At 42.6% G+C, this 13,209-nt stretch overlaps 1 protein-coding gene across 1 annotated transcript in view; it reads left to right on the top strand.

Annotated features, from left to right (window-relative positions):
- Nucleotides 1–9,783, top strand: part of znf407 (zinc finger protein 407) — a 179,611-nt gene extending 169,828 nt beyond the window's left edge. The window contains exon 10 of the mRNA XM_019893062.1: nt 8,462–9,783. Within this exon, the coding sequence (XP_019748621.1) occupies nt 8,462–9,240 (779 nt within the window). The 3' untranslated portion in view covers nt 9,241–9,783. The remainder of the gene's footprint in view (nt 1–8,461) is intronic.
- The last annotated feature ends 3,426 nt before the right edge of the window (nt 9,784–13,209 follow it).

Raw genomic sequence — 13,209 nt, 5'->3', positions numbered from 1 at the left:
CATTTATTTATTTGATAGGAATCAGGCTAAAGACGCACAGAGAGTGAGGGGGGGGGGGGTCTCTGCTGGACAGGGGAGTCTATCAGATCTCAAGGCTAATTTTACTTGCAAGGCTGTTCCCAAAATGCAATCGGAGCTTACAGTAAGTATTGAGCAGCAAACTTGTGTTTTTCCAAAGTGATGAAGCTTTTGCATCTCATTGTACTAACTTAAATTGCATATCACGGCAGACATCTCAAAATACATAGTCTTCTGGGGGCTAAGCATATATTAATACATTTTGGTAGAGAGGAATATTGGCCTACTGTCATATAGGTTATGTTATCGAGCATCCTTCTAATTCCCTTGAACAACCAAGATTGAACTTTTGAACTCTTTATAATTTCTATTATCTAGTCCAGTTAAAGTCCAGGGGAGGAAGCCCCATCATAGTAAAGAGGATACTAATGTGATGTGTGTAGTTCTTCATAGCCTCTTCATTTTGCTCTCAAAGTGCACGGAATTGATGGATTTTTAACAGAATGTAGAAAAAAATTCTCCCGGGGGGGCATGCCCCCGGACCCTCCTAAAGGGGCTGTGTTCCCCTTGGGGCTAAGCCCCCCTTGTTCTTGAAACCTAGTGACGCCCCTGCACGTGAGTAATACAACATCAGTAACAATCTAATATTAAGACATTGAAAGCATAAAGCATGTTTTAAACACTTTGAATCCAATTGAATTCTGAGATACCACTGTATTGACTTTAACTGTGTGGGTGTTGCAGGCCAGAAGGCCCTCTGTCAGCCCGTGCCCTCCTTGTCTTCTGTGTGTTCGTCCTTGGGAGTGGGTTGAGTGAGTCTCCATCTCTCTGCCCTGTCCACTCGGTGTCAATCTGGCTCCTGTATAATTGGTTGTTTTTTGGTCGACCGGCCTGTCCTCCGTGCTGTTGATTCATGGCGTTTGTAAAGGTGAGAGTAGCGGTTGTCCCTACCAGACAAAGTACAGCCATCACTAGATGGACCTCAGCTGACCCTTTCCATTTTATACACGCGCACACACACACACACACACACACACACACACACACACACACACACACACACACACACACACACACATACACAGCCCATACAAAGGAAACACATGCAGGTCTGCCTGAGGCGTCATGGATGTAGAGAGACGAGTCAGTTAAGGTCACCAAATACACAGCTTGACCAGAGAACCATAAATACACATAAATAATAAATACATGAATGGCTGAGGAGTTCTTTGTATGCTGGTACAGTCAACACAAATGGGTTATTCATAGATAAGAGATGTTTCAAATAGTCTTCCTTTTTGGAAAAAAAAAAGATGCACGCTGTCAAGGAGGTATTAAAACATACATGTGTAGGCCAACCACAAAAATCAACATATTACCTCTATGACAGTGTCTGTCCTAAGTGAGCATTAATCCCTTTGCAAGGCAAACTTTTATTAATGTTCTATGCATGTAAATCTTAATGCGAACGTATTGCATATACTGGAGTTGTCGCCCCAACATTCACATGATTTATGTATAAAATACAACAGTGGTTATTTCCATTGGTAAGCCCAGTGCCAATGTTGCAATTGCAGTAAACAAATACAAGTTACAGTGAAGAAAATCAAGGGGGGGGGAAAGTAAAATAAATTGATCAACATATTTTGATCAATTAATCGCTGAATCCGATTTAAAAGAAATCCATCTCTTCATTAAAAAACACGACATTATTTGAAATTGACAGTGAAGAAAACCCATTTTCCGATCCGCATATCTTCACAAGGGTCGCGGGGGGTGCTGGAGCCTATCCCAGCTGTCTTTGGGCAGCAGGTAGGGTACACTCTGAACTGGTTGCTAGCCAATTGCAGGGCACATGGAGATGATCAACCAGTCCCGCTCACAATCACATCTAAGTACAATTCAGAGCGTTCAATTCACCTACCGTCGCATGTTCTAGGAATGTGGGAGGAAACCGGAGTACCCGGAGAAAACGCACGCAGGCACGGGAAGAATATACAAACTCCATGAAGGTCAGCGCCTAGAATCGAACCCTGACCTTCACTGGGTGGATAATTAATTGCTGAATTTCTTTAATGTTGGTGGCTGTCAGTAAGTTCTATTTTTTTTTTAAACTACACTTTCCACATTGTTTCTTTAAAAAAAAATGCATAGTTCATGGAAATATCATTTTTGTATCGCTATCCAGATATCCGACAAAAATATTGAGAGAGGACATTTTAGCCACATCACACAGCTCAAATATCTAATCACTCCATAAACAGATTGGGAAGAGCTCTGGATCAATCCACTCTGGCTTTTTCATGGCGCTGCTGCCATTAATTGCAACCAAGTTTGAGCATGTTTTGTTGTCCTCTCTTGTGTGTGGTTTTATACAATATACTTGGGTTTACTATTAATATTGGCAATTTAGCTTATTTTTTTATTCTTGTGTGTTTTGGGTTCGGACGTGTATAAGACCAGGTGCGGGTTAACCTAACCTTTGCTTGAGCTGATGTATGTTACAGCAAGTATAATTGGTTGTGTTTGCATGAAGTGGTGTCTCAGTGTTAAGGTTAATTCCTGTCACTGCTGGTAAGTGCTGTCTAACCACTCCCTCGGTGGCCTCTCTGAGCTTAAGTAATGCCACTTAGAGGTCCTGGGCCCTCGCTTTTGGTCAGCCTATTGATCCAATGATCAATAATTGCATCTGGAGCATACACTGAACATGGATGCTAACACACCAGCTGCTGTTAGACTCGGCATCTTACCCTACTCATGGAAAAAAATCCATACATTAACATTAAAAGGATACAAGAAGCGTCACCTACCAAATCAGCATTAATTTCACAAGCATTAAATGTCCCTCATAGGCAATGAGGTTTTCGTCAACGATGGCAATGACAAAAGGAGTTTTTTTTTCTTCTTCATGACGTCCACGAGATAGTGACAGACTCAATATGGCCCCTTGATGACAAAATCATGACAAGAAGTGTTCATGATTTTGTTGATGGGACGAGACTGGACAAAAGTTTTTCGAGGGTGTCCTGTCAGACATTGAAAATGCGGGCTCACACACGCCGATTGTTCAAAAGGGAGCTGGAATGATTGACAGATGTCAGGACAGTCGGTTTGCCTCGACTCGTGTGCCCACACCCCACATCTCGCTCTGTACAGTGAGTAAACAGATGAGGAATATCATAGCCAACCAATGTTCAGTTCAAAGGCCAGTGACAACAAGTCGTCTTGACATCGTGTCGCGCAGGGGTGGGCAAACTGTTTGGCTCGGGGGCCACATTGATTTCTAAATTTGACAGGTGGGCCGGGTCAGCACAAGGTACGGTTCATATAAAAAAAAACTGTATATGTTGACAGTCCATACCAAATATCAACAGAACAAAAGCATTAAAGTATTACCATACTTTTTTTTAAATGAGAACAGTGAAACAACTGTGGTATATGTCCTGTATGAACGTCCAAGTATGTTAACAACATACATGTGTGACAACACAAGCAACAAAGTGCAACAATATATTGCCCCAAAACTGCAGCATACAGTATAGGTATATGACAAAATAAAACAAAGTTGGGACTATTTGCTACAAAATGACACGAGTAAAAGACCTGGTGGCTTTCTTTCCACTCACTAGCTGTCTCGAACTTGACCTCCCCTCGATCACCACACAAGACAGCGTTGCTCAGCTGATGTCATGCAACGAACTTTTGAAGCCAGCCACAGGACGCTTCAAAGTCTTCCATCACGCTTCATAGTAGCGTTATGGAACTCGATTTCTCTCTTATTAGCGGTCCAGTTTGCTGAAAGATTTTAGCATGATAACAGTCAAGCAATTCCAGGAAACGTTTATTTACTCGACTGTCCGTCGAGCCGCAAGCACTTCATTCTGAGCATGGAAATAGCCAGAATCGGACTGAGCAAGAATCGCTTTCTCGTTTTTCAAAGTCTTGTAGATTTGAGACTTTCCGACTCCAAGCGTCTCCTGAATGTTTCGTACTTTGTAACCCGCGTCGTTTAATCAGATACACTTCACTTTCTCTTCCGCGGCCATTACTGTTCCTCTTCGTTTGGATGCCATGATCTACAGGACGTAAAAATATTCGTAATTCCAGTAAAACTCACTGCAATAAAGAGTCTCTTGCATGTCGCTGTTTTGGATCCAATGATAGAAATAGCAGCACGGACAGCCGGACACACTTATTCCGTCGTATCGAGCGGGACTTGCTTGAGTAGATGCTAGTGCGGGCTTCAGTGTCGTCTCCCCCCTCCCTCCCTGTGCTCTGCAACTTCAAGTAACTGCACCACCTGGCGTTGAAATGCCTGTCATTACAAGTCCAAATGAAATGAATGCAATCATTTACATCGAACCTTAATTGTGCAACAACCTTCGGCGGGCCGGATTCGGCCCGCGGGCCGTAGTTTGGTGTAGCGTCTGCTATGCATCACGATTAGTCAGTGAACTCACAGTTAATAAAAACAAAAACACAGCTCCTGTATGGCTGTGGCTAATGCCAAAATAAAATGACGCAAAAAGCAAACATACTTTACTGTAGCTTGCGCACGCTCCCATTTCTCTTCCTCTCTCGTTCACATGCGAGCAGAACGATTCGTTCCAAAACGAATACAGTAACAGCACTCACATGATGTGTTCGTGACAACTCCTCAACGGCAACACGCAACCATAAAGCCCTCATAACCCAGTTCGTTATTATCCACATAACACCTGGCGCAAATGAGCTACGAGCTAGCTTCAGACCTTAGTCAGTTGTGCTGATGTCCACACTGGGGAACAATTTCGAAAAAAAAAATCTATTGAGTTAGATTTTTACAGTATGCATATTAAACTAAAATTGATATGCTGATTTCAAAATTGCATCCATTTTTTTTTTTCTGCCACGTCAAGTTAGCGTATTAGGAATTAGGAGGATGAGTACTGTTTTTTTTCTTTACCTTTTAACCATGGACATACTGTTGTAAGTTATATTTAATTTGATGCAGGGTTTTTTGCGGGGGTGGATAGAATGGTTACAATGGTTGACCCCTACCATTGTAACCATTCTATCTTCGTGTTTTATTTACATCCACACACATTTTATTTTTTTAACAAGACGGGGATCGTGTGGCTCAAAAACTTGATGTGAGAGAGAAAAACTGAGATCCGCACCCATTGTTTATTTATTTATTTATTTATTTTTAAAGCGTTGTCAGACCAAACTCACCAAAAAATATGTGACCACGTGATAAGCTCATGTGTTTGCCACTGTTGTGTAGTTAGCACACGCAGGGATTTTTGGCTTGTGAGTGTTTAAACCATGAAGAGAGTTGTAGCCTTTTCGACCAATTACTGTCACCACAAAAATAAAAAAAAACAAACAAACGAAACAATATCCCCAAAATACCACAAATCAAAATGATTAAGTAAATTGTGGGTACTAGTCAAGTAGTTAATAAGCTATTGGAGCTTTGTTTTACTTGTTTGATGGTTAAGGCCATTATATAGTCTTACTGTGATACTATTTTGTCAAAATTATGAAATGTACTACATGTGCTTATGAAAAAAAATCAGAATTATTGTATTAATAATTATAATGAAATATGTTACTAAGCCTGGACTAAACCCTTTTTGAATTTTGTTCACTAAAATTGGACTAAAACGATCACGAGATAAGATCAAGTATTTTCATCCAAAAAAACACTTAGACTGAATAAAACTAAAATGGCTGCCAACAACATCACTGCCCTTTGGTGCTCATTTTGAAAAAACAAATCAATCAACCGATCATAAGTATCAGCCAGCATATTGATTGTGTATCGCGATTGAGCCAAAAATCGCGTCATTTTGATTCTGATTATTTAGCCCAGTGCCCCAGTAAGTTACCCTCGACATTTTTGCTATGAAAAATAAAACTGACATCGCCAACTGTCTTGGCTTCTGCTTTTCTTCCTCTTGTTTTTTCACTCCTCTCAGCAAGTCTCCATCTTATTTCACATCTCTCACATCTTTCCCCATTCATTCTTTGCGTTCTCGCTCATCCTCTCTGCTACTTCCTTTTAAAGGAATCAGTCACTTAGAACAGTCAGAACACATATTAAACAGGCATCAACCTCTTGCCAGGGCCAAATCACGCTGTTCAAATGTTGTTCTTCCACCGGGAGCGCAGGACAGCACAAGAGATGGGATGTGCAACATTAACTTGATTCACGGCTGCGGCGACTGAGTGACACTCCATAAACCTCAGCAGGCTGCCGCTGGGACCTGCCAACAGCACCCCATGGCTAATGTGACGCACACTAGCAACGCATAGCCTCACCACCCCCACGGCACAACATAAGTACGCCCACAACCACATACGGGACTTCTTGTTCTAATAGGGACATGAACTAAGATGCGTCTGCCTGAACATTTTACAGACACATTCAACCAATGTAGAGTAACGTGAGATTCGTAAACAAATGAAGTACTGGAGGAAAAAAAAAAAAACAACAATTTATTGAGCATGGCTATGTATTGAAAGGTCCCTGTTGGTTATGTTAATCGCACAGCCTCTGGGGTATCCACACAAACCAATCCATTGGCTTCTAGCATGTAGGCATTGGCAGTCGGACTACTCCATGACATGCAATGTAGACAACAGTATAGAATTATAATTATAGATACAGATACTCAAAATGTGTGTGTGTGTGTATATATATATATATATATATATATATATAGATAGAGAGAGAGAGAGAGAGAGAGAGAGAGAGGAAAAAAAAATTGCATTTGGACACTCTTTTGTGTCCGTGACAACAACTGTTGAAGTATGTGTTCACTGGTGCTGGAAAAGAAAAAAAGGTCTTCAGAACAGCATTTTCCAAAATGCCTTCAACTAAATTGAGAGTCACGGTGGTGGGAAAGGTGGGAGAAATTATTTGCGTTTTGGTGAATTTTAAGAACCAAACCTAGGATAAAAAAATCTTAAAATGAACCCCCAATGAGCCCAAGTCTAAACCTAAACAAACCAAAGCAAAACACTTTAACGCTGGTAGCTCGCCCAACTCCACAAGCATGTCTTCCAGATTTTTCCAAATGGTCTTTGTAGTCATCAGTGGTAAGTCTTGTAAAAAAAATAATAATAATAATAATAATATTTTTTTGTTTTTCCTGTTACAAAAAAAAAAAGCAATCATATACAGTACTTTGTATGTAACTGCTGCTAAGCAACTGTTCACCATAATCTTAAAAATATGTTTATCGATGCACTTTATATGGCTGAATTTTGACATCATGATGTTTGTATTGTTTGCAGAAGGTGAAAAAAAACTTCCAATACTGCAAAGTAAACAAACATTTAAACAAAGAAACATAAAAAACACCCCAAGAAAATAGAATATCAGCAGCTAACTTATATTTTTGGTAGTCAGTATGATGTGTTCGTTGAAGTCAGATTGTCTGTCGATGAGCAATGACAATTCCAAATCATAAGGCATCATTTTAAAATGGTATTATTTTTGTTATTTTGTCATGACACAGTATTTTAGTAATTGCATTCCAAAGCAACGGCATATTTGTAGAAACCAACTTTCTGATCACATTGTCACCTTTGCTGCTGGACATGAAATGTCTAGGAGAGATAAGTATATCCGTGATGGATGATTTTGTCCCTCCATACACTCCGAGATCTTTGTGATGTCGTCTGAGCATTAAATCCTGCACCTCTAAAATGTCAACCACACCTGAGCCATACATAAAAAAAAAAAAAAAGAAAAAGAAAGCTGAAAACTTGAAAAAGTGTGCGTTTTTTTTTTCAGTGCTCTCTTCTTTCTTTTTACCCATATGTGTTGTGGTAGGTGAAATGTACTCTTCCCTTGTTTTTGGCATTCATACTAATAAATTCTCAGACGCTTTCGTAGACATGAACGGCCTTCCCCTCTTCACCACTACCTCTGCTTTTTTCTTCTGTCTATTTGTGTCAGAGCGCGGCATTGCTCATTGCTCAAACAATAGCATTATAACAGTGTTCCTATCACCTTGGTAACACCATGGCAACTTGTGATCCAAGATGGCACCACATGGCTCAATTAGTAGCAGCTGTGCCTTCGTAAATTTTTCTTGGCAGCCTTATATCTCCCCCAATCTGTCTCACATCAATCTTTAAGTCATACAGATATAAGTGTGTGAGGTCACTATTTAAAACACGACTGTCCCCTCCGGGCTGTTTGCTAGCCATTCGTGTCCACCACTAGCCTTTTTTTTTGGGGGGGGGCGGACACTCAACTAACGAAAGGTGATGGCTGCCAATATTGCCCCTTGATGTTGACTGAAATTGATGTCAAACAGCCCTCGGCCTTGCATTTTGTACATCACCGCTCACCTGGTTTTTTGGGGGGGTCGGGGCTTGATCTGGGCTCAAAATAGATGTTAAAACGCAATGTTGTGCTAACGTGCTTCTCCTCCTTTCCCCTCAGGCATTGTGTCCAAGGCTTTTGAGTGCCGTCTTAAAGGCCAGGGGGCTTCTTTTGTGGAAACGGATGTCGTGGATTCCTCTGTGGAAAGGAAGCTCAGCAATGAAGACGACGTCCAGCAGGTCATCATCATCCAAGGCTACAGTGATGGAGAGGTGGCCGTCGACCAGACTCTGGAGGAGTCGGCTGCCGCCACCCTCCAGACTCTGGCCATGGCGGGCCAGGTGGCAGAGGTTCTCCACATCACAGAAGACGGACAAGTGATCGCCTCAGGCAGGGAGGTGGCGTCCGCAGGGGCCCAGCTTGCGAGAGGAAGTGCCCGATATGTGGTGCTGTCAACGGGCGAGGCCAATGAGCTGCAGGCTGCAGCTCTGGAAGCTGGCGAAGACTCGGCAGCCGCGGGAAAAAGTCATGTCGTGTCCGAGTCGTCCACAGCTCTGGATGCTCTGCTCAGCGTTGTGAGCGAGATGGGCCAGCAGGAGAAAATGCACGAGGAAGCATCCGCCGCTCACGAGGTCGCCGCCCCCGAGACGGTCGAGCCTGTGGAGAGTGACGTGCAGCCTGTGATCAAACAGGAGGAGGAGGTGCAGGTCATTAACCAGGCGGGGCAGGAGGAGATGCAGAACCTGCTACAGCTGGCAGCCTCTCGGATGATAAAGGAAGGTCTCACCCAGGTCATCGTCAACGACGAGGGCACCCACTACATCGTTACGGAACTGGACAACTGCACCCTACAGGTGGAGGGAGGTGTGTATGAAGAGGCTGCCGTGGATGATGCTTGAGAGCGGCAGGCCGGGTGAGGGCTGTCACCATGACGCCCCTTAGTTGGAGGAGCACCATTTGGACTTTAGTTTTTCATCCTCACCCCAAGTCTAACTCCAGTTAGACACTGAATACATAATAAGGTGCATTTAATTATGTTTGCTAGCACCCAGACAAAGCTTAAATCATGCCTTGCCACCTTTCTGAAAAAATGTTTTGCAGTCAACATCACAAATTATAATTGTTCATCACTAAGGTGTCCATATGTAATCTGCCTTTTAGTGTTGCAGTGGATGTATTGTCCCCCTCCCCCCACCATTACTGTTTTGCTGAACATAACATTAAGCTTTTTTATAATTTTTTTGTCTTATCTTTTGTAGTCATTAGCATATGATTAGCTACTAACCACTGTTTTGCAACGTTTGAAAGCACATCTTATGCATCGCTGAGGCTATATTATGGCGACATTATGCCGACAGTTTGAAGGCCGTTTGCTTATTGGTGAGCTTTGTGTATTCTAAATTCATTTTCATTTCTTACAATAAAGATTGAAGCCAATTTTATCAAGTGCATCCATCGGTTTTCTGTGTGGTCCTGACACTTTATTCTCGGGTTTGCTGTGATTGTCATGTAATTTCATCATCAATACGGCAATTGCGAGCACAGCACCGCGCCGTCCAGTGAGAAACCCCCATGCACATCCGTGCATTAACTGATAGCTCCCATCATGCTTTCTGATCACTAACACAGTCATTATCATCACCATTATCATTATCACCACAATGATCACCATCACCCTAATCGCCATCCTCTCTTCCTTTCCCCCCATCAGGCCTCTTCCCTTCATTGCCTGTAACACACTCATCGTCCGTCCCCCCCCCCCCCGCAGTATTTGGCACTGGAGGGAGAATCAATATTCATTTAGGCTGCTACACAGGCCTGTAGTTTCTGATGGAGTGAGTGGGAGAGCAGTATGACGGCTGTGAGCACAATGGCTGACCGCTAAAAGTAGAGGGAGAAAGCACTCGCACACTACGAGGGCATCAAAAGATCATCCCTTTAACACACACACACACACACACACACACACACACAGAGCGAGCGAGAAGGTGGGCTGAGAGAGAAAGTGGTGGACGAGTGGGCAGGAGAAATGAGAGGATTGCAGATGGATGTTGAGAGAGGTGAGGCCGCCGAGAAGTGGGAGAGCAGTAAAGCCCACAAACACACACGCAGAGCCAGCAATTTCACCAAACACCTGTCTGCTTTTTCAACCTATCTTAGTCTCCTGTTCTCACACTCATACAGCATTTATAAAGTCACTCTTTTTCATGCTTTTTTTTTTCCCCTCCCTTCCCTTTCAGCAAAGGCCTGCACATTTAACAGAGGTCAGGCACATATCTCGGAAGCAATGTTCAACATCCACTGACTGGAGGAATCACATTTGAATGCTCAACATTTGCAGAATTTACAACCATATGATTCCTAAATTGCTAAATCAACATATTCTAGTTTGGATGAGTATGATGGACTCAATGGTTTTAGTGGCATAGTGGCACCGTAAGCTCTGAATTGCATATGATTGCAAGTAAAAAATGTCAGTCAGGTTAAAAACCAAAGTACAGTACTACAAATGAGTTTTCAACCATTTTTAAGCCTGAAGTATGGTTACAGGTCACCGAGATTCAGATGAAGAAAAAAAGTCAAGAGGTGTCGTCATGATCAATAAATGAATTGCTACATAATTAGAAATGAGCCGGGCTCGATAATGCTTTGCCATTTACCATATCCGTCGCGACTGACTCCTATGGAAGCGTTTAGCGCAATGAGGGGTGAACCCTCCTGCCAGGCACTCGGGAAGGCGGGGCACATGGCACATTAGATTGCAGCGTGTGAGGTCCAGTTTGTAGTCGAGACAGATTTGGAATAAATAAAAATGGAGTTGTTATCGAAGCCGAGAGCAACAGCTGACATGTGGGAATATTTTGGATCGAAGCCAAATGCCCGTGGTGAGCCACAGAATTTAAATTTATTTCTTCTTTTTTTCTGTATGTATTAAATATATGAAAAAGGCCAGGCGAAACGCGGCAACACTTCAAGCTAGCAACTTCATCTCAGGCACAATGATTCATTACAGCTTTCGCAGCTCGGCTCAAAATTGTCAACCAAAGATGTTAAGGGGCCATCAACTCCATCCCGACACTCCATTATCACGGGGTGTTTTTGAAACAAACAAATTATAAACGGGACAGTTCAAAATAATACAAACTCGCAGACGCTGTAGTTTGCTTCATCGCAAAAGCGATGCAGCCCTTTAGCACTGTTGAGAAGCCGGCATTTCAACAAATTTCATGGGCAGTTCGAATAGCCAGGGGAAACATACATTCCTGAAACGGCAATTCGTCGGCAGCGGCAACTATACAACAACTTGAAGGCCGACATAGTGCGGGAGATCAAAGACATGTCAGGTTACTCTACTACTTCGGACATGTGGTCAAGCCCAAACACGACCCCTATTTGAGCTTGACCATGCATTATATTACTGCTGACTGGACCCTGCACTCCAAGCGTTTCGAAAATTGACATGTTGCCGAAAATCACACTGCTGACATCCTTGCAGAAAACCCAGTCTGCTTTTGCAGACCGTCGACAGGATGAGCAAAAATTAGCCTGAGCATTTTTTTTGGGAAGAGAGATTGATAGTCCATTATATTTTGGGTGATTTTGATTATTTATTTTGGAAATTTACAATGTCTTTTTTCATTATATAATTTCTTTTAAAATATTCTCAAGAAATAAAAGTGTATTCATTTTTAAAAGGGTGCAATGGCATCATTATACGATTATCAGGGGATATCATTTATTACAATCATTTCTGGGGCAAAATGTTTTATCATGACAGGACATGTTAAGAATTAATTAATAGAAAAAGACAAACAGAAGGTCCCCGGAAGTGGACTCGCCAAAATAAATGACCAAGTGGTAATAAATACACAGAAGGAACCGCGTCTGCGACAACACATCACAAAATATCTGTTAAAAGCTTTGTGGAATATAGAAGTATGAAAATGTGAAAATTCATGACACATAATGCCAACTTGTAGTCATAAGTAAGTAAATAGTTTAAAATTTTTAAGAATGTGGAAATTTTATATCTTTGTGTTTAAAACCAGAAATGTGGGAAAAGGTCAATAAGTTCAAGTGGAGATAATACTTTCATAAGGCACTGAGAGAGAGGGAGTGAGAGAGAGAAAGAGAGAGAGAGGAACAGGGTCCGTGCCCTCCACTCGCATCCCCGGCAAATTCTGTTGATGCTCGTGTTCTAAATATGGACGCCTGTCTGTTCATCTGCACAGTTCATATTCTCCACGTCTGACTGAGTAATTGTGACCTGTTTTGTGTGCATCTCTCTCCACCCTCCCTCTCTTGTGTGTATCTCCCTAATCAGTGCAGGATGTCTCGTTATTAACTGCAGCAGACCACTCGTGTGACATGGAGGAGGGAGAAATTAGCAGCTGTCACCCCGTGATGAGTTAATTTCCTGACAGGCTTTCTGCTGCAGATGACCAGACGGCTGATGGAAACCTGCCGCTGAAGTTTAATTGGAGAGCAGGAAAGGGCAGTGGGGTAGGGAGGGGAGGGGGGGGCGTGAGGATTGAGAGACAAGGATGACAAAGTACAGATGAGGCAACAAACGATGCACAGTAAAAGTATCACATTAGATCCACGGATGGCTACTCACAAAAAGCCTCCTTTGTGGGAATCAAAACTTTCACATAGACAAACAACCGGCCGTGCTTACAATCACACAGAGGGACAATTTAGAGTCATCAATAAACCTACGGTGCATGTTTTTGGAATGAAGGAGGAAACCAGACTACCCGTAGAAAAAAACCACGCAGGCACGGGGGGAACATGCAAACTCCACACAGGAAGGCCAAGGCCTGGAAAGGAACCCTGCACCTCTGCACTGTGAGACCGACGTGCTAACC

The sequence above is a fragment of the Hippocampus comes genome, unplaced genomic scaffold (genome assembly GCF_001891065.2).
Source record: "Hippocampus comes isolate QL1 unplaced genomic scaffold, H_comes_QL1_v1.1 scaffold94, whole genome shotgun sequence".
In the NCBI taxonomy this organism is placed as follows: Eukaryota; Metazoa; Chordata; class Actinopteri; order Syngnathiformes; family Syngnathidae; genus Hippocampus; species Hippocampus comes.
Note: the sequence above shows the minus strand (reverse complement) of the source record. Positions and strands in the feature narration are given on the sequence as shown.